Source organism: Amphiprion ocellaris, chromosome 23 (assembly GCF_022539595.1).
Source record: "Amphiprion ocellaris isolate individual 3 ecotype Okinawa chromosome 23, ASM2253959v1, whole genome shotgun sequence".
Lineage (NCBI taxonomy): Eukaryota > Metazoa > Chordata > Actinopteri > Pomacentridae > Amphiprion > Amphiprion ocellaris.
Window position 1 is genome coordinate 7,697,889 of NC_072788.1, and position 26,131 is coordinate 7,724,019.

Below are 26,131 nucleotides of genomic sequence, written 5' to 3' on the forward strand. Positions count from 1 at the left end.
ACCATGTATTTACTATTTATTTATTTTTACAGTGTAGTGCTCAAAGGGTTAAACACTCAAAGCCATTTTTTTTTCCATCCTCATGAATCAACTAGTTTGCCACAGCAGCGTATCCATAAAAAGGCGTCATAAGAACGTGATAATAGTTCCAGTCCCCTCGGTGTCACCACTTTTTCAATTGCAGGACTTTGATGACATCCAAAGAGATTTAAAGTGCGGGAGGATGAGTGGAGAATGGGTGTTTACTTAATGCTTATTACCTTTTATCTGCAGAGCGTGGGCGGTAATCTATTATTCTCTCACTGTACAGTAGACACTGTACACCTCGGAGAGAGCAGCGAGTGAGTGTGGGCGTTTATCAACCTCATCTTTCATGTCTTTTTAGTGTTTCTCCCATATGAAGCATTTCTTTCTTTCTTTTTCCTTCTTTTCTTCTCAGGCATCTTTACCTTTGAGAGCGCCACCCAGAAGGTGAGCGAGAGCGTCGGCGTCATGGAGGTGAAGGTGTTGAGGACGTCGGGGGCTCGAGGCCTGGTGGCGATTCCCTACCGAACCCTGGACGGCACCGCTAAGGGAGGCGAGGACTACGAGCTGGCTGCTGGGAAGCTGGAGTTTCAGAATGACGAGACCATGTGAGTACAGAGACGTTACCTGTCGCGACATCTCATGTAGACCCTGACACCTGAGAATGTGTAAAACCACTTTTGATGTCGCAACAAAGCTCGATTGACACACCTTTTGGGATCACCGACGACACTTTCCTCTTTTTCTGTTTCATTTCTGTGTGATTGACTTCCATTGAGGAGCTGCTGTGTGGGTTAATAGAGCGTCTCGCTGTATAAATAGCTCTATTAGGTAGATAACAGGGTAATAATCCCACATTTCAAGGTAGGCTACTCTGCATTAAATGCTTTCACACACGTGCACGCACACGTACACACTCACAGAATTGCTCCGGCGTCCTTGGCCACATGCATTTTTAATATGCTGATGTTAGCGGTGTTAAATTGACCAATACATAAAGCGGTTGGGAATGCAGTTTCCTCAGCGCCTCATGGGGCCTATAAAGCAACCGCTCTGTGTTTGTGTGTGCGTGAGAGTGTGTGTGTGCTCTTATATATCTGTATGTGTGAGGACCAATTTGACTTTTAGATGTAAGAGTGAGGACAATGGTTCCCACTTCGTTAAGGGGCTGATTGATTGATAAGGTTAGAAATAGATCAGTAAGGTTGAGATTAGGCAGGGATGTGACATGGAAACAGTAAATGTTTCCACACGGGTTTAATAATACACATTTGTGTGTGTGTGTGGTTGTGTGTCCAGGGGCGCTAAATGTTGGCAAAGCCATTGGAAAGCTGTTCATCTGTGGCTGTCCCTCAGAGAAAGACTAAGAAGATGGAGTGTGTGTCTGTTTATGTGTGCTCTTGTACTTCTGTCCTTGTAAGAACCCATTTAATTTTATGACCTTGCAGACGATTTTGGCTATAGACGACTGTTTTTGGGTTAAGATTAGAATCAAATATAGTTTCAGGTTAAAAGCTGAGGGTTAGGTTTGTACCATCTCCACAAAACAAGGTTCCTTTACAAGTAAACTGCATTGTTAAATACGTTTTTTTAGGGAAACTTAATTTTGTTTTGAAGTAAATGTCATTCGTACCCTGTGATGTGGTGGGAAAGGCAGCCAGTTTGTTGCAAAACTTCAACAGCAAAGATTTATTTGTCCCGTGCTAAGAGGGCAAGCAGCAATGAATAAGAGACTGAAGGTGCATGAGACCTTCAAGTCCAGGGAGCACTTTGGAGAATATAGGCTTGTGTATGAGCTTCATTTCCATGGCAATAGGTTCCAGGTTTACTTTTGACTCAGCAGGCAGCAGTTTGACAGTCTTCTGAGGACAGTCGGACCTATTAGAGATGTTTCCAGGCAAAGGATTTCCTCCCCCAAGTCTTGATAGAACTGCAAAGTTGTGGCATATAGTCTGGGAAAGAGTTGTTACACATAAAAATCAAGATTATTGAACTTGGTGGTATAAACCAGTGGCACAGTTTCATCCAGAAGATCAGAGTTTCCATCCAGTGATGGACAACAGACCATCAGTCTCAGAATTAAGTTTTGTTTTCTCTTGAACTCTGGTTCAGGCAGTCAGTTTAGGCACCAAAACTACGACTTTAGGTTTAGGAAAATATCACACTTTGTTAGAAACTTGATTGTTTGAAGCTTGGTTAAGGTTTGGTGCCAAAATTGTTTGGTCAAGGTTCAGAAAAATGTCATAGTTTGGGTTCAAGTATGACTCTTTGACTACATGTTTGAAGCATCTACTTCATTTTCTGGGTTAACAGGATGACAGGTCCCATCTACTGTATGACCTGCTGGCTGAAAAGGAGCAAGAGTGAAGCAGTAAAATAAATTACAATGATATGTTGATTCGAAATATATTTATGAGTGCTACAAATAAACTTAATCCAGCAGAAAATCCCTACTATGGTGTTTTTAGGAGAAGAAAGCATTTCTCAGCGACAGTCCTCACAAGAATAAATGTTTGTGTTGGATTAGAAAAGAACAAGAGCTTGTGATACCATCCAGTCTCTAGGCAGGAGTGTCTTTGTATGTATAGGACATAGTGTGTGTGTTTATTGCAGTTTGTGCTATCAACAATGTGGCCGCTGCTGCTGGTGGTGAACGCTGAGGTCAGTGAGGGATAAAGTGAGGTGAGGAGAGCCACAAAGAAAGAAAGAGATAAGTGTAACTCAGTGTTAAGAGGAGAATCAAGGCTCCGTAGTCTGCTGCTGCTGTATCAGTGCAGGGAACCAAACAAAAAGCGGATGCCGGCAGAGCTGAGATTGCACCAGATCAGATTAGCTGAAACTGAAGCTATTGTTTGCAACAAGAGGATTAAAAAGATCACTAGGTGCAGTGTGCTTCGCCCCTAAGAGATCGTAACTTTGTGGGTCAAGCGCAAACAATAAGTAAGCATCTTCTTGCGCTGGATGTGGATTAGCAGATATCTTTATGAAGCATCAGAGAATACACTAAGGGGGTCTCACTCCAAGTTTAAACAGCTTTAAGCCTTATCTTTTGATTAAGACACATACATCCACTTTGAAAAAGCAGCGCTCATGTACTCCGAGCTAAAAATATGTGGACTCAAAGACGTTTTTCCACGAGTTACACAATGGGTTTGACATATTTCAGGCTCGCAGACAAATGTGGATCATTTTGTGAAGGAAAGTTGAAGCACAGAAGGTGTTGCACAGGTTTATTTGAAGATATACATGTGAATAATAATATCTTAAAAACAGATATTCATGGTGCCCAGAGGATGATCCCCCGTTGAAGCTGTAAAATATCTCAATGTCTACAAGACTTTCCCACATTTATCACATTATTTTTCATTTAGCAACAACATGAGGCAATTCCTATTTGACGTACATTTGCAGCAAAAATGAAAACCTTGGTGGAAGGCAGAAATGCTCAACCATATTATCGACTGCTTATTTTGCTCATGATACTTCTAGCAAGTTGAAAAAGAGCCATATGGGATATAATGGAAAAAGACAGAAGGATTTACACCAAAGAGGGTCTTAGCTGCAGCATACTTCAAAATTTGATCAGTGTGACAAGTCTCAAGTGTCAAAAACATTCAGACATCTCGTCTATTCTGGTTTTGGTGAGCTTCTTCGATCTTGCTCTCGAGCTTAACTTCCACTTTAGGTGTACCTTTTGGCTCACGTTGGCCCAGCCTTTCATAAAACCCCAGATCCAGGAGGACTGGAGGCAGTGGATGTCTGGATCAGATGCTGAGGAGAAGAAGCTGGGAGTCTTTGAAGCTGTTGCTTTGGAGAAGCTGGATGAGCGGAATGACAGGAGGGGATGGATCGATAATCCGATGTTCCCATGTAAAGGGAGCGTGGGGTGAAGGATTCGCCTCAGAGGAAACCCCGGCAGCTTATCGATCCGTCCCTCTTTTTTATCACCGCTGCTTTTATTCCTTAATCTCTTGTCTTTTCTTGCTTTTCACCATCTTGTGCTTGTACCTGGTTTTTCCTTCAGTGTAAAGTTGCTTTTATGCTTCATTTCCCAGATAAACGCTGTGGGTCCTTTCAGTCCGTCCGTCCGAACACCGCTGTTTCCAATCGGTTCTTGACTTTGGGTTTAAGGTGGCTTAGTTTCTCCCTCATTAACTGGATCCCATGAGCTCCTTCTCACTATTTATTTATCCCCTTTTTGCTCTCATCTATCACTTTCTCTGTCTTCCTCCACTAATTCAGTCTCTCTCTTTACTAATGTGAACCTGCTTTAATCTGTTGCACTCATTTGTCTTCATCTACCTCTTTTTCTCTTTACCGTCTTCGCCTCGTTGCATTTCAGCAACTAGAAAACCTTGAATTTGCTCTGTATTCTTTTCTTTATTTGTATATTTTTAGGCTTCCTCCTTCACCTTTCTCCGCTTCTTCTTTTGCACCTTCCACCCTCCTGCTTTTCACCTTTACTTATTTACACTGTCAGACCTTTTCTCCCCTTCTTTGCCTCCTCCTTCATCTTCGTCGACCTCTTCCTCCCAGAGAAAAGGGACTCGCTGCCAAAGCAATTTAGCTGAATCACAACCCGGACATAACTCTGTCCACACCTCCTTCCTCTTTGTTCCTCCTATAGTACGTCTTCTTCAATCTCTGTAATAGTTTTGTTTACCCCCTTTTTGCCCATTTACTACATTTAAGCAACACTAAATTAATCTGTCAACTTCCTGCTCATGTTGGAATGAGCTTTTTCCTGAAAGCCTCGGGAGCCTGAAGTGGTAAAAAAGGGGGGGATGGAGGAAGAGGAGGTGAGCTGCATGCTGCTGAAAATTCTTGAGGAAAATCTAAAAAGCACTGGAGCTGAACTGACAGGAGGAGAGGGGAAAGAAGTGAAGGGTGAAGTGAATGAAAAGGACGTTTCAGCTCAATTTCATGTGCCCCTAATTATAGAAAATAATGTAACGCTACACCGATCCAGCAAAGACAGCGACCTTTTTCCTTTGCTTCCTTTCACCGCAGGTCAGAGGTCAGGATTTAGCTGTCAGCTCCCTGGAGCTCGGACGGTTTTGGCATCTACTCAACACTTGAACGAGTTGGACGCTTCCAGAATTGTGTGTTTAAAAGGGCACTCCGGCAATTTTACATGTAATTGTCAGTTTACTTGTGGTGAAGAGTCTGTGAAAACAGCTGAATGTCCTCTTTGAAGGAAGAAGAAGAAGAAGATTTTGTCAAATTTGTAAATATAATCAACAGAAAGCCTGGTTTGTAAACTGGGTGTGAGGTTTGAGAGCTGCTGGATTTTACCAGACAGGAGGAATGTGACGTTAAGGAACTGCATAGAAATAACAAGCTACTACAGGAACATAATAAGATTTTAATGAGTCATTTCACGGCATTAAGTAACACATGAAATGATTTATTTAGAATAAAGGCCAGCAGGAGGGAGCCATGTATTGCAACTACGTTACGCTCAATGAAAATTGGAAAAAAAAGAAGTTCCAGTAACACGCCAAATGATTTTGTTTGTTATAACTGCCTTTTTATGATACAACAATGTAAAAAAAAAAGAACAATAGCAATTGAAATCTTGCAAATATGTCCAACAACGGTTCAAAAACTGTAAAAATGGTGAAAATATCTGTTAAATAATTATATTGTTAACTGATTTAAACACAGGAAAGGTTTTTTTTGTTTTTTTTGTTTTTTTTTACCAAAAATTTTGTTTGGTAGACATTCTGTCCACCTTTTCTTTTTTCTTTTTTTAACAGTCAACATATGAATTAATACTTTTCAAAATGTATTTAACAAAACAGGGAAAATATAGAAAATAACAATTCAATCCTTAATATTTTTAAACAATGGCAAATGCCTTTAAATTAATGATGATTTAAATACAGTAAAAAAAAATACTGTAATTTTCATTTCTTTTAGTAAATTCCAGATAAAATCTAGTAAAAATCACAGAATAAAGGCATTAGTTTACATGTTGACCTAATAAATAAATATTGTCCAATTAAAAAAATCTGTATTTTTACAATTAGTAATTAATTTCTTTATAAATGTTAGTTTTTTTTAAAATTACATTATTTTTTGCTGTATTTAAATTAGCATAAATTTGGTTTTACGGATTAATCCTTGTTTGAAAGAAAAAATATGTATAGTAAGGATTAAAATCTTTTACAGATTTGGTAAAATTACAGATAGTATCTGGTAAAATCAACAAACAAAAAGTATAAATTTATATGTTGACTACAAAAACAAAGCTATAAATAATGTTCACATAAAAATAGGTATTTTCACAAATATTAAATTATTTTCAATAATAAAATATAATAGTATATCTCAATAAAATTCATTAATATATGATTTTTTAGAGATATGTGTTGTTACGGTAATCCACAATTTTTTAAACATATTTTTTTGGCACATTGCTGCAGATTTTCACATTATTTTTACAGAATCCTTTTTTACAGTGTAGCATTAGTCACCAGTATATTGCATGCTTTGCTGCGTGTGCTTCAATAATGTAATCTAGTAATTTATTCAGTGTTTTGGGTTGTGGTGGCCTTTAGAGAAAACAGCATTTCCCCAGCAGCCTTCACCATCAGGGGTTAAATGTCGCAGCTCGATAAGTGAAGCGAGTATGTGGGCGAGTCGAGCCGCTGTGGCGAATTCAGACCGTGGCTGCATTAAGAGAGCCGGATCTGGTGCTGTACACTTTATTTACTGTCAGTCTGTGTGAAATCGCACACACAAAGCACCACGCATCTGTATTTGTTCACTATCTGGACTCTCATTATACGCAGCAGCGATGAATTAATTCTTTCTCTGTTCAGCCAATTAGTGCTTCTTTTATTTATCCCTCTGCTTTCCCCCCACGGAGTCAGAGAATCTCCCTCAGTCTGCAGCTCTGCCTCTGAATCCTCTCTCGCTTTCTGGGTTGTTTTTTGGTTAATCAGAGGGCATGTGTGTGTGCAGAAGGAAGAGGCAGAGTGGACTATGATACACTCAGCGGGCTCCGTTTATTCTTAGCCTTCCTCTGACCTGCAACTCAGCACAGAGACAACACCCAGACAGTGTGAGTGTGAGCAGCCTCTCCCCTGGTTGCTCATTAGAAATTTGAAACAGGTGTCGCCACCAAACTGTGCCAACGCCTGTTCAATTACCGCCTCGCCCTGTGTGTATATGTGCGTGTGCATGTACTCGCTTTACGTAACAAAGCGCCTCCAATGTTGTTGGGAGGAATTTCTGAGTGAGCACAAAAACTTTTTAATATGTTAACGTGCAAATTATGCTGTATTTAACCTTCCCTGTGCTCCCAAAATTGCATTTAATGACAGAGTTTTCATAGTTTCACAGAATAATAATATAATTATAATGCATTTGTTAAGCCCCCTAGTGACTGTTGCTGTGTCCTTTTAAGCTTTCTGCTTTTGCTCGAATGCAGTTTTAACTGATTTAACCCTTGATTCTTCTTCATGATTTGGGGAATAAGAGGCGCTTGATTACAGACACAGATGGACAACAGCGGGCTTCTCAATTCTAGTCTGTTGATTCCTCTTACAGTTTTTTATCAGGTATAAATACCAAGCTGATTAAGGTAACATGAACTTAGAAAAGTGACTTACAAGTGATCTTGTGCTCGTGAACAAGATGGTGTAAACGTTGTACAGAAACAACCCACCAACTGGCCTTTTTGGCTTTCTGTTTCCTCTGCAGTGTAGAGTCCAGCAGGTAAGTGTACCACAACACATGACAAATAAGCATTTCAAACCATCTCACACACTAAGAACTTCACACTGAATGTGAGGTTACCGAATTCAATGCAGCATAAAGAGTAATGTCGCTATACAATCTTGGGTAATAATTTAACAGAAACCTGCATTTAAGCAGCTTATATACTACCCTTCAAAAGTCTGGTGTCACTCAGACGATTTCATGTTTTCCATGAAAACTCACACTTTTATTCATGTGCTAACATAACTGCACAAGGGTTTTCTAATCATCAATTATCCTTTCAACAGCATTAGCTAACACAATGTAGCATTAGAACACAGGAGTGATGGTTGCTGGAAATGTTCCTCTGTAACCCTATGGAGATATTCCATTAAAAATCATCTGTTTCCAGCTAGAATAGTTATTTACCACATTAACAATGTCTAGACTGGATTTCTGATTCATTTAAGTTTATCTTCATAAGAATAAAATGCTTTTCTTTCAAAAATAAGGACATTTCTAAGTGACCCCAAACTTTTGAACGGTAGCTTATGTTATTAAAAAATTACTCCAATTCTCAAACTAACGTCCAAAAAATGTTTTCCAGATGTTATCCAGGCCTCAGGAAACAGATTTTGTTTTCTTGTAATTTAATATATTAACAAAAGTAGAACTACTGTATTCTAATGATGCTCTGGGGATGTTGTTGTTGAACTTTTCATAAAACGTTCCCGCAGTGTCACATAATAAAAACAGAAGAATGTTCTCAAAACCACGCTCTTTTGAGAACTTTATTTCAACTTCAAAAACAACTCAACGAAAACTCGCTGCTGAAAACATTTGCTTGCAGAACTTTCTCAAACATTTTTAGAACAAATTAAAATTGCTGTTACATATTTTGGAGTAAGACTGCGTTGCCATGGCGATACAATGCCTATGTATGACTGTATAGTAACTAAATGGTCCGTCCAATCCACAACAGCACACTTTCTGGAGGCAGAATCGTCTTCTTTTGTTTTGATCCTGAAGATCCGCTCTAACAGCCCCTGAAGCCCAGCAGCCGATTGACCACTTCACAAAGCTGAGCTTCACCCACTGTAATCCCAGCATCCTGCCATGTTGCATTGTGTTAATGAAGCCCAAACACAACTTCTTAGTGTTTCTGACAAAGCTGTCAGAAGAGCTGTGATCATGCTTTAGCTGCTGGTGAAGGAAGGAGTCGGCGTGCGAGTTTTTAAACAACACGTCCTCCCTTTGGCGAGATGCTCCTCGGAATTAAGAGAGAGACGGAGGAAACACGAGGAAAGTGAGAACGTGTGTGTGTGTGTGTGTGTGTGTGTGTGTGGGGGGGGGGGGGGGGGGGGGGGGGGTGTCACACTGCTTGTAAAGTGTTTGATATTTGCAACCTGTTTCTCCGTCTGTCACCAATGTAGGGTGACTAACCCAAAGCTGTTCCCAAAATAAAACCTCCTTTGAACTCCCAAATCCCCGAGAGCTGAGCACTGAGTGTGTGTGTGTGTGTGTTTTAGTTCGGCTGCTGCTGCAGGTGCTTGTGTGTGTGCGTGTGCGTGTGTGCGTGTGTGTGTCAGCAGCTCACCATATTTCCACACCGTCACTTTTGTTGCTCGTCTGGCTGGTGTCACATCATCACACACACACACAGACGTTAGCATCTTTAGCATTCTCCAAACAATCAGCGTGTCTGCACATTGTGCCCTTCCTGCTTATCAGCACGCTGCTTAATAAACTGTTTATCATCATATTGAGATTAAACTGCTTTCAGACTGCAGCTTTAAGCATGACGAGGTTGAATAGACGCCAGAATAAAAAGAAGTGCAATTAACCAATCACGCAGTCGAAGACATGTTTCCTGTGTTTGTTATTTGGATGTGTTGCTGCTGCTTTTGTGTATGATTTCACAGCTGACAGACGGTGTCAGCAACGCAGCGTGCTTCCTGGTTGGTTAGTATGCATAGCGCTTCCTGCAGGGCATATTTATGCAGCAGAGGTGGTGCTAGAAAATGTTCACCCAAAACCCCTTTAACAAGGTTAAAAACAGCTTCTGGTAAAATACCTGGCGTTTCTAAAGATGTCGGCTTTTGTTATCGTATTGCGATATCTAAAGATAACCGGACAAACCTTTTACTGCCACAGAACGCTGCATTATTCATGCTGGCAGACAATATTTATCTGCATTTCTGCATGAAAATAACATAAAAAGATGATGACAGTTTTCATAAAGAAAGAAAACTGTTATCTCTCTGGCATTATGTGCAAATTGACCTTTTTATAATATTAGTTCAAGTGTTGTTTTACCAAAAACTATAGATCAATGTTTACTTTAAAATATCACCATAGTTGTGACTGTTGGTAGGTTTTTGGTTGTGGACAGATAAGAAAAATATATGTGTTTTGCATTAATTTTTCCTGATGAATTGATACAAGTTTTTGGCATGACGAAGCATCTTGTTTTCACTTCTGCCCCAGTATTTGGAGTTTGTCGTCTAATGGATTGCTTTATGTACATTTTTCTGATCCCAGTGAAAGATTTTAAGTGAAGGCTTTTCAATTTTTTAATGTTAGAAAAGATACTTTCTACCAATAACATTGTAGGTAGAAATTTTGACACTAAGAGACATATTAATCAATTCCGTTAGGTTTCAGTTGAAGGTTTCTTTGAATTTAGTTAGACACAGGTTTGGGTTGGACAGGTGTATCTGCTATTGGTGAGTCTTTTTCCATTTGTTTTATAGTTTTGGGGTTTTTTTTCGAGGGTGATCATTAGGCAGCTTTTATCTTCAGGAACTCAAGACAGAATGAACTTTTCGCTTCTAACTGGCCAACAGTTTTGACTCCAAATGCACCAAAACGACATATAGTCGACGTAGCTCCAGTTCTATGAGCATGTAGGAAACAGAACAATGGAGAGTTTGTTATGTTAGCCCATATGGGCAAAGTCTGAGAGAAAACCTCAACTTGACAAGAACATCAAGAGGCCAGTTAGCATCGTCTTCTTTTAGTTTGACAGTCTGCATCAAGCTCCACATATCAGTTTTTTCATGGACTTTCAGAAGTACCTACTGCAGAATCGGTAACGAAAATCAGCCCTGAAAGAGTTTCTGCATGTCCATTTCTTGTGGATGGAACATGCACAAAGGTTTGGACTTTTCTAGTCTCATGGTCTTCCTTTTTAACTGCAATTCAAAGCCACTACTTGGAACTTTTAGACCATATTTTTACAGCTCGGTGGCAGTTTGCCTTCTTTGGTTGGTGCTCCTTGATTTATGGCAGCAGAAAACTCACATCAATAAATAGTATATCTTGTCTCCACCTGGTTGTACTGGATTCAGCTGGGTGTTCCTGACAGCTTATTGCTTATCCAAGATCTCTAGGTGGTTTGTTGGTCGTGGTGGAATCTTTTGCACCCTGCACAGACAGCAAATTGCTTCATTTAGGTCCTTTGCATTGCCAGTTTTGTCCAGTTTAGAACAAAAATGCTCTCAAATAAATGAGTTGTTGGACTGACAGTGGCTGTTTATTAAATTTCAGTTATATAAGACATTGATCCATCTGTTTTGGCTTTTCTCGGTTGTCTCCTCCCTGTCGGTTCCATCTTTCACACCATCTCATTGGTACATTTCAGCAGTCGGAACTAGAGCTTGAGCAAGTGAAGAACTGCGCAGAAAGACTTCTTCGTCTTAATATAACATGAGAGCAGGTCGGCATATTTGTTCTGCATTTTGGGCCTGTTTTTATTGCAGCGCTCTCTGATGTCTTCCATTCTACTCTACAAGCCTCCACATCCTTTCAGGTTCAAACAGCAGCCTGCTAATGGACAGATAAACACTTTCAACCCTCCCCTCCTCCCTGCTTCCTCTTCCTCTCTCCATTTACTCCTCCATAAGGATGACAGTTTCTTTTTTCTCCTCTCTTCTTCTTCTTCTTCTCCCTGTTTGTTGCCTTAGCAACTTTTGATCCCTCTCCATTGTAAGCTCCACAAAGAGAAGACAGCGGAAAGAGGTGAAAAATTGAGAGAAAGATAAAGAATGAAAAGGGAGACGTTGTTTTTTTTATTATTTGTGTTTTTTTTCTTCTGAGGATTTGTTTTTCTGCTGCCATGTGTCTAAAAGTTTAGAACCGCGTGATTACATTCGCTGCTATATCCCCGTTTTTAATCTTGTCATTTCACGTCTCGACCAGCTTTTGTCAGATTCTGAAGCCACTGTGAGAGATACACGTCCATTGTTTGTTCTTTAATTAGTAACGCAAAACATTCATCGGCCAACTGGATTATGAAGATTAAAGAGTAAATCACATTTCGGCATAGTCATGGTCTGTATGACGGAGAGAAAGACGGAGGACAGACGGAGATAAAGACTGAATGACCGAGTCAGAGAGCAGAAATAAAGACGGAGGATAAAAACCACATAAAGAGTTTTTATCCTCCCTTTTCCTCTCCCTCTTGTTTCTCCTCCTCCCTCTGCCCTTCCTCCCGCATCTCTTCCTTCTTTCTCCTCATCTCCTCTAATGTCACAGCAGTCAAAGTTAAGTAGCTTAAGTCAACATCTTTAACTACTTCTGAAGCTCTCTGTGTGGGTTTCCTCTTCATGTGTGCGAGCTCTCGTGTATTATGTTTCAGCTGTGTGTCCAAATCGATGTGGCAGCTGCTGTCTGTTGTTAGCCTATTGACGTTTTGCGATGCCTCGCGCATATACGGCACCTCTGGCTTCCTCTAAACACAGTTTTAACCCGTTTTTAATCCCTGTTTCTGGCTCCTCTTCCACTCCCTCCCTCTCAGAGTGTTTGTCTAACGGAATCTATTGATTCCAAGACGAGGCCAAAACCCGACAGTTACGGATCCTACAGTAGTGTTTTCGACAGGTATTAAAAAGTGGCGATGCTGAAACACAAAACAGTCTTCAGATGCTGCTGCTGATGCTTTGGCTTTGAAATTCTAACCCCGCTGCCTCTGTCTGTCTGTTTGCTTCTTCACCTCTTGTTGTTTCTTCTTCTGTCTCTTTGTTATACCATTCCAGCATTTAGCATCACTGTCAATCCCTGTTTCTCTTCTCTCTTCTTGTACTTCTTCGCCCTGCATCTTCCCCCGTGGTGTTTTTTTTTTTTTTTCTGTCAAGTGCACACAAACACACCCTGTGGTCAGAACTGTGCGCTCACATAAACACACATGCAGCAACATGCACTGGGTGACTCCTGCCAATGAACCCCTGTGATCAAACCTCCGCCGGCTGCACACACCCTGTAATCACGGCCTGCAGACCCACCAGGAGCTGAGGCAAACGGCTGCCGGTCCCCTGGCTGCTTAAAGCCCCCCTCGACTGCCCATCTGCCCCCCTGGCCTCACCCTCCTCCACCACCACCACCCTGCCACGCTGAGACCACATTACAGGCCTCAGCGCTGGGTTCACTGAGCAGGCAAGTCCAGCGTACACGCTCCAGGGTGGATCAGCCACTTTTCCATTTATTTAGTCTGACTTTCTTACAGTTGTTAAACAGTTTCCAAACAGACTGAGTCCACAGCTGCATGGGATGTAGAATTCCTCCAAATCTTGACCTCTTCTAGGATTTTTGCCGTTAACAAGTGGCAGCTTCTGTTTCCCAGCACTGCTCTTAAAAAAACTGGTTTCCTTAAACCTAACGCTGCATCCTCTGGGTGTTATGTTTCTTTTTTGCCTACGAAACGCATAAACATGTGGGAAGTGTTTTTTTTTTTTTAGATTTTTAGATTAAATTAGATCTTCAATCTTTCCGCCATCTGCCACCAAAGACACTAAAAGTTCTTCTGCCTTCAAGCAGAGGGAGACATAAACCTAGATATTTTTAATGTGAAATACTTAACTTGTAACTTTAATTATGCAACAATAATTTGATAAGCAAACCTGCTACTAAAGGTCATTATTGAGTAATCTGCACCTTATTTTTTCAGTCATTTAATTCTTCGGTCAGTTTAAGTCTTGTGCTTGTTTTGTTGGAAATCAGATATCAGAATTTCAGAATCTAGGAGAATCGTTAATTGTTTGCCAATTCAGCCTTGAGTTTTAATTCCTTATTGCCTTTCTTTGCCTCCAAACTGCAAGTTTTTCATTTCTCTCCTCCTTTTCTTCCCCCTTGTCAGCTCTGGACTTTAAAACTTGTTTTATTTGCACATTTAACTTCTGTCTGTTCACATCCTACAGAAATTTTGGCAGTAGAGCCTGTCTTCCCACCATGTTCTCCCATCCTTTGCTCTGCTGACGGGGTTTAGCCTCACAGTTTAAACTCTTGGTCGGTCAGCGGGGATTGTTAAATTCACTGACCTCTGCTTGTGCACGATTTGCTCTGATGTCAGTAACAAGCTAATGAAATGAAGTGAAATGATAAAGCTGTAAAACCGCCTGGTTCTATCCCATAACTGAGAAGTATATTAGAAAACCAAACGGATTTTAATATAAACAGCAGAAATGTTCTTACTGCGTAAAGCTGTGGTAGCAATCAGGTGCAATCAGTTGATGAGCACTTGAACAGCAGTTTTTACTTTAAGGATGAATGGAATTTATCGTCGGTGGCTCCTTTAAATAGCATCATTTTCTACCTTTCGTCTCTAAAACCAGTGATGTGCTGCTTGTAGGTGATAATAATGACACTATTCAGCCTTTCACTCACAGTGCTCTTATTCCAAAGAGGTATTTTGGCACCAAAATATCTGATATAATTACATTGTGAGGGAGATTGTGTTGCAGAGAAGAGTTTTGTGAGGCGTGCTGGATTTTATTGAGACACAAATCTTCAAAATCTGGTAGTGATTTTCTAAATTATCCTCAAAACCCACCGTCATTCAATCACAATCACCAACAATAGTTTTCCTAGATACGTGGCCTAACTACTAACTCACTAAGCAGCCAGGGGAAGTTACTGCTTCTCTGTGTTTCTATTGAATTGTCAAGCAAATTCGAAATGAATTTTTGGAATATCGCAAAAAGTTTAATGAAAAGAAAATATGAGTTATGCTTGAGTCCATTTATTGTGCTGGAGCCGCTACAGGCTACATTACATATGACGATAATAAACAGAGTAGAAGAAGGTAGAGGTCGCAAACCAGAAACACAAGAAGAAACAATGAAAACTTTGTCCATCTGCAAACAAAAAATGTGGAGAAGTCTCGAGTAATTTTTGTTTCAGTGGACAATTTAGAGTGATTCTTTGATGTCAGCTGCAAACCTGGACAGTTTTTGTTCTGTCTGGAGTCTCTTAAAGTCCAAATAGCTGATCCATAACTTATTCCAAAAAGGTGTTTCTATCTCTCATGAAACACATAAACTCTTTCATAGTCAAAAACCAGCTCATATTATCATCAAAACAGCTAAAAACACTAAAAATACATTAGAAAAACATAGCAAGTGACAATAGATCACATTTTTTTGTTAGTTTTTTTTGCCTATATGATGCATTTTACTCCCTTTTGGCTTTTTGTTATCAGACTTTTACATAATTTCACTCAATTAGGTGTTTTCTTAACATATTTTTATTGCTGCACAATTTTCTTTGTCGACATATATCTAATATTCCAAATATTAAAGTAATTGCTGCACTTTTGTTACATTTCTATTGCTGTTCTTTTCACCTCTAGGAATGTCATGATTCAATTTCAGTAATTAAGATCTGGGTCAATCAAAGAATTTTTAAATTGATGCCCATCTTCAGTTGGCAAACAACTTGATGGAGACATCAGAATATAGCATTTTAGTATATTTTACTTGTGTAATCATGTATGTCACCGATAATTAATATGGCAAATAACACAGTTTGTTTAAAACCATGCACTCCTGCATTGTTTTGTTGTTTTGTGGAGCTGTTTATACTATATAGGCAACAGAGGAAGCTAAATGAAAGCTTATGAGCTACAACAGCTTCAACAATTTTGCCTCTTTGAGTTTCAGTTGCCTGGAAGATCAGTATATTTGTTTAACAATGCACAATCAGTGTTCAGCAAAGTTGAACTTGATGCAAAAATTTCCTCAATTTGCTGCTTTTTAAGTTAACGGAGCTTAGACTCAAATTCTGCTGCAGTTAAATCATGTTGCCGCCATTCTGTTAGTCCGGTTTATCAAAGTGGTCACAGAGGAAACGGATCCATAATCAGTTGCATCAGTGCAGTGGAGACCCACCAGTGAAACCTGCGACCTGTTCTGGCTCTCAGTCCAAAGCTTGTGAAGCTCCACTGTGACATGATGAATGCTCGCTGCTGTGGAAGAATGATGAGCCAGTTCCTGACTGCACAACCTCAGGGTAATCTGGTCTATGATATACACACACACACACACACACACACACACACACACACACACACACACACACACACACACACACACACACACACACACACGCAGTGATGTCAGAGTGATTAAATCACTAATAGCTTGTGGAGGAGACGATATGACTCACACAGCCTCTTCATCTCAGCTCACATCTCTCAGCCTCCTTCTCAGTTCTCTTTCCAATACAGCTCCTCTTCTTCTTCTTCTACACTCCTGAATCCATGTAGCTCATCATCTGTATCATCTTCCTGACCCTGCATTTTCTGTCTGTTCTCTCCCTGCATCATCCTTCTATCTTCCTTATTTTTCCTCCAGCTGTCCTCCCTTCCATCCTAATATTCTGCTCCAATCTGCCCTTCTTTCCTGGACATCCACACGTCTATCACTCACCCTTCGCTTTTATTAATCTCTATTTCTTTATGCCCTCCACCTTCACTCCATCCATCTTCCCTTCCTGTCGGCTTTTCACTTTTATTCTTCCCGTCTCAGATACCGTCTCTGTCTCCCTCTTCATTCTACAGGATGATATATCATCCCTCCCTGTTTTATTGTTCACCCATCCGTTCCTTCTCACCTCTCCTAAACTCTCATTTGCTGCATTGCCTCCTCTTTCCGTTTGCCCTCCATATTTATCACCCTTCACTATCAGCCTCCTCCTTCCCTTTAAATTCTCTAAATGTTAATAGCAGGTGGCGTTTGACCAGCGTGTATGTGTTTGCTGGCTTGAGAAAGTTTGGACATTGCTTTTAAAAGGTCAGAACAGGACATACTTCAGATAGACACACATACAATGTATAGCGTATGCACACGCTTGCTTGCTCTTTTTATAAGCACTTGTTAGTTACTCTGTGGCTTGTCATTATTGATTTCTTCAGTGTGCCATAAATGTGTTGCCAATAAAGCTTAGAGCAGAGACGACTTCACAGTTTTTAATGGTCAGTAAACATATATGGGGAGGAGAACAGCAGGTGAAGGGTAAACTGGAGAGAGACATCTGTATGCAGAGGACAGAGATGAAATAAACAAATTGAAAGAAGGAAGGATGTGTTTTAAAATGTCCTGTGCTGAGCTCTAGTGAGCGCACAGTTTCTGTAACACTGTAGACGCCATAAAAGGAGAAAGACTTTAAAGGAAGCAGGAGACTAATGAAGGACAAAAAGTGAAAAAAGGATAGAGGACAAAGTTGGAGTGTCTTATTTTATTATTTAGCTGTTCTTATCATTATTGTAATCTTAAAAATGGTTCAAACGATCCTCTGTCCTCATAGTGTATCATAGCATCGTTCAGCTTCTTGTTTCGGTTGTTCTGTCTGCACCTTTCTTGTTTAGATTTACTGTCACCTCTCATCGTGGTGTTTCAAGAAGCAACAGGTAATTGTTTTCGATGGTAACGGTCCACTAAATCCACTGCATGCTAATGAAGGGCTGCAAATAACACACATAGTTAGCATATAGAAAGTCAGGAATAATGTGAAAATGTAAGTTATGCCATGAATAGTGCTTTTAGATGTTCCAGTGGGATGTAGGAATACTATCCTAGTTCACATTTCCAGCATAAAATAACACTTGTTTCCTGGCCTGCAGTCAGTAAGCTTTATTGAAGTCTTTATCACGGTGCCCCTTTACTAGCTAAACCCCCACGATGCTCTTTGCTTACCAACACAGAAATTGCATGTGTTTTTTAGGATAGCGTTTCCTCAATTCTACAGTCGCCGTGTTTTAGAGTCCTTCATCTACAACACACTGTTGGGGTTTGCATTGTTTTATTGATCAATTGATTGACATGAGCTCCTCCCCTGGTTACTGCAGTATTAAACAGTAAGAGGCTTCACCTAATGATGCAACCACAGCTAATCTACAGTACTTGTAGCAGCAAAGCAAAAAAACTTGACCAAATCATTGCTATAGATAGCCCAGCTGAGCCATTAGCAAGGTGCTATCAAAAAGTTCTGTCTGTGCCTATAAAAAGCAAAACTGCGCCTGATTTAAATTTGCAATGAATAAAAACAGTAAATAACCCCCTTCAATATAGTCGCCTTGTGCAGTGATACGCTGCTCCCAGTGCTCCTGCTTCACATGGAATACTTGTTGAAAGCGACTATTGTGCGTCACGGTGGAGTACCCAGTTGCCATCCTATCACAGTTATTTCCACCGAATGTTCACCCTCAGGATGTTACAGAAATCAGCGTTTACAATCTCATCCTTTGAGGCAATTTCACTGTCCACAACCTTATAAATGTTGAGGAAAGTGACAGCATGCTCCTGGAGATTGCAGCTCTTCCATTGGTGACCATTTCTCTCGCTACAACTCGCTGCGTACCCTTTGAACCCAGTCGCTTGTTCCCAGAGCCCACTTACAAATGCTTTTCAGCTGCTGTCACTTCTCACGTCCTGCACTGATGCTGCCACTGCTGAACAAAAATAAGCTCCACTCCTCACAAAGCTTCCTTACATTATAAGGTTTTAATGGTTAAATAAACAAGATATGTAAATGTCACTATCCTGTATGTTCATATTTCTCAAAATGTGGAACTGCTTGTGCATGAATCGCAACATTTCCTCATTTATCATTCGTTTCTTCAGGCTAAATGTTATTACATCATTCTGCTTTAGTTATAATTTCGCTAATGTGGCTGGGAAACTGTGCGATCAGTAACATTAACTTTTATAATTCACATATATTACAGTGCCACTTGATGCACAGCAATATTCTCTGCAGCTCATTTACTTTCCTCTCTCTAATTTCCCCTGATGGACAAAGAAAAAAACCCCTCATGACCTCCAGGTTATAAACACACTTGTGCAGGTGTTGTGAGCGATGGATAAAAGACGGATGCGAAAGAGGACACAGAGGGAGGTTTCAGAGGAAGATGAATAGGTTTCAGGGGCAGGCAGTGAATAGAAAGAGAGGGAGGAAGAACGAACGGAGGATTGGTGAGGCAGGAAGACTGATGAATTAATGGGAGAAAACACAAGAGGGAGAGGAAAGGGCAGGAGAGTAAATGTTGGTTGTAGAGAGGAAGGTGAGTAAAACAAATAAGGATGAGGAGGAGAGTGGTTTACATGTGGTAACTGCTGCCACCCTGGGAGCTGAATGGAGGGATGAGAGGAGGGAGGTTGAGCGTAGAGAAGGAGAGGAGTGGTAGGTTTTCTTGTGCCAGGGGCAAAGAGAGAATTAGGATGAGAGTGTGTGTGAGCGTATGAATGAAAGCCTTTGGCAGGCAGCCGCATGCAGGCCTGGCAGTGGTTGGCATGGCGATATATATCCACTGCTTAAAAGCCCTCACCTTGAGCTACTAATGCCAGTCAATCAACCCAAGGTGGTGTCACACTCATACACCGCAGTGGATTGTCTAGATTTGTGAGGACCTCTACTGACTGTATTCATTTTCTAACTGCTTTCCTTTAACCTAAAGCCCAGATTGTAATGCACTGAGCATCACAGACTCTTAATATAGAGGTGAATGTTGTCCAAACCCAATGAAGGTCATTTCAAATTCTGCTATATAAGTCTGGATTTCCACTGCCCTATGGCTTCAGAACCACATAGGCCAAAAATTCTTATAAACTGCAAGTATATTCCCACTTATTTGTTCTTCTTTACTTTACTCTTTTACTTGATTTTAGCCACTCTAGGTTTATGGTTAACCCTCCTGTTGTCCTCATTTACAGGCATCAAAAAATATTGTTTCCTTGTCTGAAAAAAATCCAAAAATTCAGCAAAATAATTCCCCAAATTTCTGAAAAAGTGCAAAACCTTCAGGAAGAAAATTCCAATAATTCCTTAAAAGTTTCCCTTAAAAGTTTTATTTAAAAAAAAAAATCCTCCAAATTTGGCAAGAAAATTCTTGTAAATATTTTCAAAAAAGAGTAAAAATCTTCCGAAAAATCCTAAAATTATCTAAATTGATTACATATATATCAGTAAAACTTCTATTATTCTGTTAAGAACATTCCCCAAAAAAATTCACCCAACCAATCATATATTAGATGAGGCAGGACTTGTCACCCTTGTCACCCAGAAAATAGAATAGACATTTGAAACATGTTGCGAAAAAGTCGTATTATCACAAAAACCATGGCATTTTTTGGAACCCTAACCAAGTAGTTTTGGTGCAGAGCCTTAACCAAGCATCTAACATGTAAAATTGTCAACAAAGCACAGTCTTTTCTAAAACCTAACCACAAAGCAAGTCAAAACAAAAAGTAAAACAATCACAGGACGCAAATCCTGGTCTTCTAGGTAAAAGGCTTGATAGCATTTCAAAATGGTTGTGTTTCTCACCACAGCTTACATTACATTCAATTCTGTTTATTTCCAAATGAAATTACATCTCCCTCAAAACATTATCGAGAATAAAGTTTAGTTGTGTAGTAGCATACTTTTGGTGAGACATGGTTGAAACATCTCCTCAGCTACTGGCTCAGTTGGTAGCAGGTTAACATTTGTGCTTCACCGTCAAACATCTCAAGATATTGCATCTCATCTTACCATACTGTAAACATTCGAAGTCTCTTGAAGATAAATCTCATGACTCTGATGATCCTTACTTTTAACTTTTAGTGCCATCAACAGTTTTTAGTTAAAAGTCTTTTCTAGTTGCTGCTGCTCAGATTAAACCCAACCCTGATCAACCTCAGACCAACACTGTCTCCAACCACCAAATTATTACGTTCACCAAAGATTCTTATCTGGGATTTTGAAGGAATCAAACCAAAACTCAAACAAACTCAATTGCTTTGTGGCTGCAAACCAATAATATAAACTGGTAGAATATCTTCACTGTCATAGATGCAAAGCAGACACAGATCCTGGTCAAATACATACTCAGTGACGACAGTTTGGCAAGAGAGAAAGGACAAGTCAAGAAATCTAGGGTCCCAACATCTTGAAATGTGACAAATACAACAATATAAGAGTACTTTAAAAAGTTTGACTTTTTCAGTTCCCAAATTGCACAAAACTAGATGACAATAAAGAAAAGCAACAGTTTTTTCCTCTTCTTTGCCATTCGAGTGTTCTTTTTTTTCATCCTATTCATTTTCTCTTAATTTGTATTTGAATTACACGATACTTCATGCCTCGGCAGCATTACTAACCTGATATTCATGGCAATAAATTATATTGAATTGAAATTAAATAGCCTGACATTCACAAGAAAGAAGATTTTGTGCACATACTTGTGTTTTCCAGATGATGAATCCTTTCGTATTCCTCTGAAGTTTGTTCAAGTCGTGCCAACAAGAGGTCGATTCATTTAAATTTGTTCTGATTTGGTTTTGATTAAATGCCTGTGAAACTTTTACCTCTTATTTAGTGCTGAGTTGAAAATGTTAATCAAAGTAGTCCTGTGCAGATGTTGCAGAGGATGAAGTGTAGCCTCATAGTCATGTTGTATCTGTTTGAAATATCATGAAAATAGTTGACATGCCTCCAAAATCCTCTCATTTCTGTGCAGTTCTTTGTGTATATCATCTCTGTTGAACCTCATGGCAGCTTTGATGTACCTAAAAATGTCTTTCCACCCCTGAATGATCAGATTTGTGCAGTTTACACTCAGTTTGTCAGCGTTTTTCTGTTTGGTTACACCAGCCAGCTCTTAAACTCAGCCTCACTGTTGGTGTCTACCTACAGTTTAAAGCTGAGTGCATCCACTTAGGATGGCAAAACACACCCACTGTGTTCAGATTCAGAGTCTGGATTGAAAATTTTGCTTGGTAATAGCCTGAAGCCGAATCAGACTTTATTACCAAATCTCACTGAGGATCTCCGTATCAAAACACAGTGTCACGACCTTCATTATTTTGGTGTTGTTCTTGCTTGTGGCATATTTTTTAATGAATTTGCGTTTCATTAGTTTACCACAGCAAAGGGAACACTCTGTATCTGAGGCCAACTTGTATTTCTGTCTCAACAAAGGCTTGAAATGCTCAGAAGGTGGGAGAAGCAGGTTGCTGATAGATTCCCAGCTACTCATTTTTGCCCTGGTGCTCTTTTAGCAGGTTAGTCTGATTGTAATAATGTTTCCAAAGTTACCAAAAACACCAAATAGGTCATGAATTTTGGCTAAATCACTGCAAAACAATGTAATATTTGAGGTTTTGCAGATGTACAAACAATCTTGGGTCTGACTCCAGCATTATATAATGAAGCTTTGCAATAAACTAATAAATAATACATGGTTTTATCAAACAGTATGAAAATAAGATGGGTTTAGCAACCTTTAAGCTGATAATGGGGAAACAAACAAGGAAAACAGTAAACCAAAAGACCAATCCAAACAACACAGTAGAAGCTTGTGGAGCAGATTTGGCCTTTGTGTTGTGACATTCTTCAAACAGCTTGCTACTCCATGGCAGCCGCTTACTTGACCAGAACATAAATATGTAATGAGCAGTGTTAAAACATACATGAGAACAGACGTGAAGAGGGAAGAAGAGGGAGAGGATGATGATAAAAGAAGGAGGGATGACAACAGACGAGGAAAGTCGAGTGTGTGTCGCTCATTTTTCTCTCTTTATCTGTTCGACACAGCTTGTTTTTCATGATTTGTTTCCGCCCACGATAAAGATGGCGAACAGATAAAAAGTGGTTACAATGAAGTCACGTCTGCCTGCTTTATCCGTCTCATTTTTCCTTCTCTGCCTTCTCTCTCGTCTCATCTTTGAAAACATTCTTCCCGCCCTGCATTTTACTCGCTGCATCTTTGTCTTTAATCTCTCCATCTGCTGGTCCCCATTGACTGATGCATCTTTCATCCTTACATTTATTTGCTTGTTCCTTTGTTTCCGGTTTTGTATTTCCATAATCTTTGTTTGAAAGTCCCTTTTTACTTTCTTCTCCTCCATCCCTCATTTCCATCCATCCATCCATCCATCCATCCATCCATCCATCCATCTCTCTCCCCTCGCATCTCTCCACTCTGAGGTTGATGTATAATTAAAAGCTGCTAAAAGCTGCAGTAGAGAGGGGAGCGCTGCGACCGGCAGCTGCAACGTTTGAACAACATTTACTGAAACGCAACAACAAAGTCCAGTTGGTCACTTTGTTCTGTATCTCGGTCTTCACCATGGCAACCCTTTAATGACAGTTTCACGCTGTCGAGCTGAACAGTCTGACATGGATGTTGCGTAACGTGCTGCTGGTGTAGAAATATTGCATCTAGATTTAGATGCAAAAAGATCATCTGCCAAGTTTCCTTGTTTATGAAAAAACAGATTGAGAATCTTTACAATCTTTGTTCAAGGTTGTAAGAGTGTCTTGGAAGGGAGCTTCAATCTGAAAGTATGACTGCAGTAGCGATCTTATAATCTGCAGGGCCCCAAGCAAAGAAGCCCATCGAGGCCCCATCAAAACCACCCAAATTCTTATCATACAGTATGTAGAAGACCCCCTATTTAGAAGGTTCTTAGAGCAACAGTAGTCCGCTATATGGCGCTTCTCTGGGACGATTCAGGGGGTTTAAAGATTCAAGACTCCTGTGTTTTTATTTATCACATGGTCATATAGTACGTGCAGTAAAATGCAAAGTGACTGTTCCTCAAGGCCGTGCAATAACAAGACATTATAAAAGAGCTGTCTTTAGAAACTGTAGAAAAATGGGGAAAAAAATCACAATGTCTTAAATAATAAGGATGAATAATGCATGAATACGTAATAAAGTGGCAAGGTTTGTTAAGCTTTGTAGCTGCTGTTCCGCCGCCAAGGAATGCAATGGAGCTATGTGGTGATCAGCATACGTTTGTCTGTCCGTCTGTTATTCTGTCTGTGTGCAACATTACTCAAAAATGGACCAACGGATTTGGATGAAATATTCAGGGAAGGTCAGAAATGACACAAGGCCCACCTGATTACATTTTGGCAGTGATGCGGTTTATAGTCTGGATCCACAGATTTGTTAAAGATTTCTGTTTTGTTGCAAGATAGTGGCGCAACGTCACTGTAACTATGACAACAAGTGAACGCTACATCAGCCTGCCTGCTGACGATCACATGACTGTGATCCTACTACAAATCCACCTCTGCGGACTTATCGGGACTTATCCATCTAAATTCATACGACTGAGCAGCCTTGGTGGAGTACTGCGCTCTCTGAGTCCTTTTCTTGTTGCAAAATGTGCGAATATTTGTGGCCATATTGGGCACTCTTCTATGGGGGGGCCTCCACAAAATCATGTTCATATGCAGCTAAACTGCACCCTAATTTTCAAACAAACATGTCTTATCACTTACGATGCTGTGGGAGAAGGTTTCAGTTTAAAAAAGCCACAAAGTCCATGTAAAGAGGCAGGAGGGGAGGAGAAAGAACAAGACTTTAATCCTCTAGACTGGAATTTGACTCCAATTTGGGATCATTATTCTTAGACTTAAGTTTGGGTTTTGCTGATTGTTTAATTTGGATTTTCATTTGCTCTTAGGTTGGTTTTGGCAGCAAAACTATGCGGTTTGGTTTCAGAAACTGTCACGCTTTTGGTTGTTGCAGGCTACATGATAGAAGTTTGGTACAAATGGGAAAGATGCAAAATGGCTGTCGGCACAAGCTGTTACATAACCCATTACATAAAGTCAAAGTATTTGGTCAAACCTCTGACCCACGATGATCGAGTCAAATCAAAAACCTCTCAGATGACTCACAGATTCATCCACTGTCATGAGGTCGGCCAATTCCTCTGCACTGAAAAGCCCTTTTTGTGCTGTCAGGATGGGCTCCCGCTGTATTCTGAATGGACACAAATCACACAAGGAGGGCAGACTGTCATATAATAAAAAATCAAGAGCCTGTCAGTCTTGTGTGATTGACATCCGCTACTGTACTGTCAGCCCTCAGTCCTGTTTTCCTTTAAATTTTAGTGCCTCTTCTCTGCCTCTGTTTCATTATTTCTGTCGCTCCCTCTTGAAAACACTTAAGTGCATCTTGTCCTCATGAGACCATCTTCAAGCAGCACACAACAGAAGTAGAAAGAGATAGTGTGGGGGAATGCAACAATTAGGACACACAGCCGCAGAGATGAGCATCTCCTGCTAAATGTGTTTTCCAAAATTGGAACAGAAACATCTGCAGATTCCATCCCTCCAATCCAGTGGATGGTCACATACTTTATGTTGCAGCAGCTGAATCTCCCAGAACTCATTCATGCAGCAGGCTGAATCTGGCTGGATGATGATCAGGGGAGAAATGAAAAGTGTGTTTGCATGTGTAGCTTCGTGCAGCCGTGCAGAATTTGCACTATACTGCTGCCACTTTCCTGTCTGTTCTGCTGCTTTTCTGCTCCAAACTTCACGCGTGCGACATTTGAGATCAAACCAAATCAGTCCTACTTTTTCTCGCCTTCTTCTTCTTCTTTCTCCCTCCTCTTCCTCCATAATTGAATCCATGCCACTCTCCCTTCTTCTTCTTTTTGTAATATGAGCCTCTCTTCTTGTCAGTCTCCTTGTTTCTGTCTTCTTTATTTTACATGTGACACTTCTGAGCTGCATTATTTTGCTCTTCAGTTCCTGGTGGAGCCTTAAAAAAAGGAAAACTGGCTCCTCTAGATTATGGAGCTTCATGCAGAGATGTGTGTTTGTGAGTTAATGTATGCATGGTGTGATTTGGGGCATACAGTAGCTTAATCCTACACAATCTAATGCACAGAGGATGGTATTAACATCCACATGCTCGCGGAGACTGATCTAAAGACAGACTGTATATATGAGGTGTGTAAGCGACTGTGATGTGCATGTAAACTGTATATGTGACCATGTGTGGGGGTGTGTTACTCCACTTCATGTCCTCATAGTTTCCATGCCAACCATATGCTCCGTTATGCCCGTAAGGAGTTTTTCCTCCCTCATCTTCTCCCTCCTCTCCTTCCTGGATGCGAACGGAGGGTGGAGTTCAGGGAATAAGCACAAAGATTGGACCATGAAAATGGAAGTTCTCTCAGGGGTTTTTGGGAATGATGGGCCCTTTAGCAGTGGATTGAAGGTAGATTTATGTTCTGAGCTACATACAGTGGCTCCTTTATACAGCATTGGATTTTACACATTAATTATCCCAGACAAATGTATCATATGCTATACCAGGGGTGTCAAACTCATTTTATTT

At 40.3% G+C, this 26,131-nt stretch overlaps 1 protein-coding gene across 6 annotated transcripts in view; it reads left to right on the forward strand.

Annotated features, from left to right (window-relative positions):
• LOC111588381 (sodium/calcium exchanger 1-like) overlaps positions 1 to 26,131 on the forward strand; it is a 160,552-nt gene that overhangs the window by 94,388 nt on the left and 40,033 nt on the right. For all 6 annotated transcript variants that reach the window (XM_055007894.1, XM_035943128.2, XM_035943126.2 and 3 more), the window contains one exon: positions 440 to 632. In XM_055007894.1, coding sequence (XP_054863869.1) covers positions 440 to 632 — 193 coding nt within the window. The remainder of the gene's footprint in view (positions 1 to 439; positions 633 to 26,131) is intronic.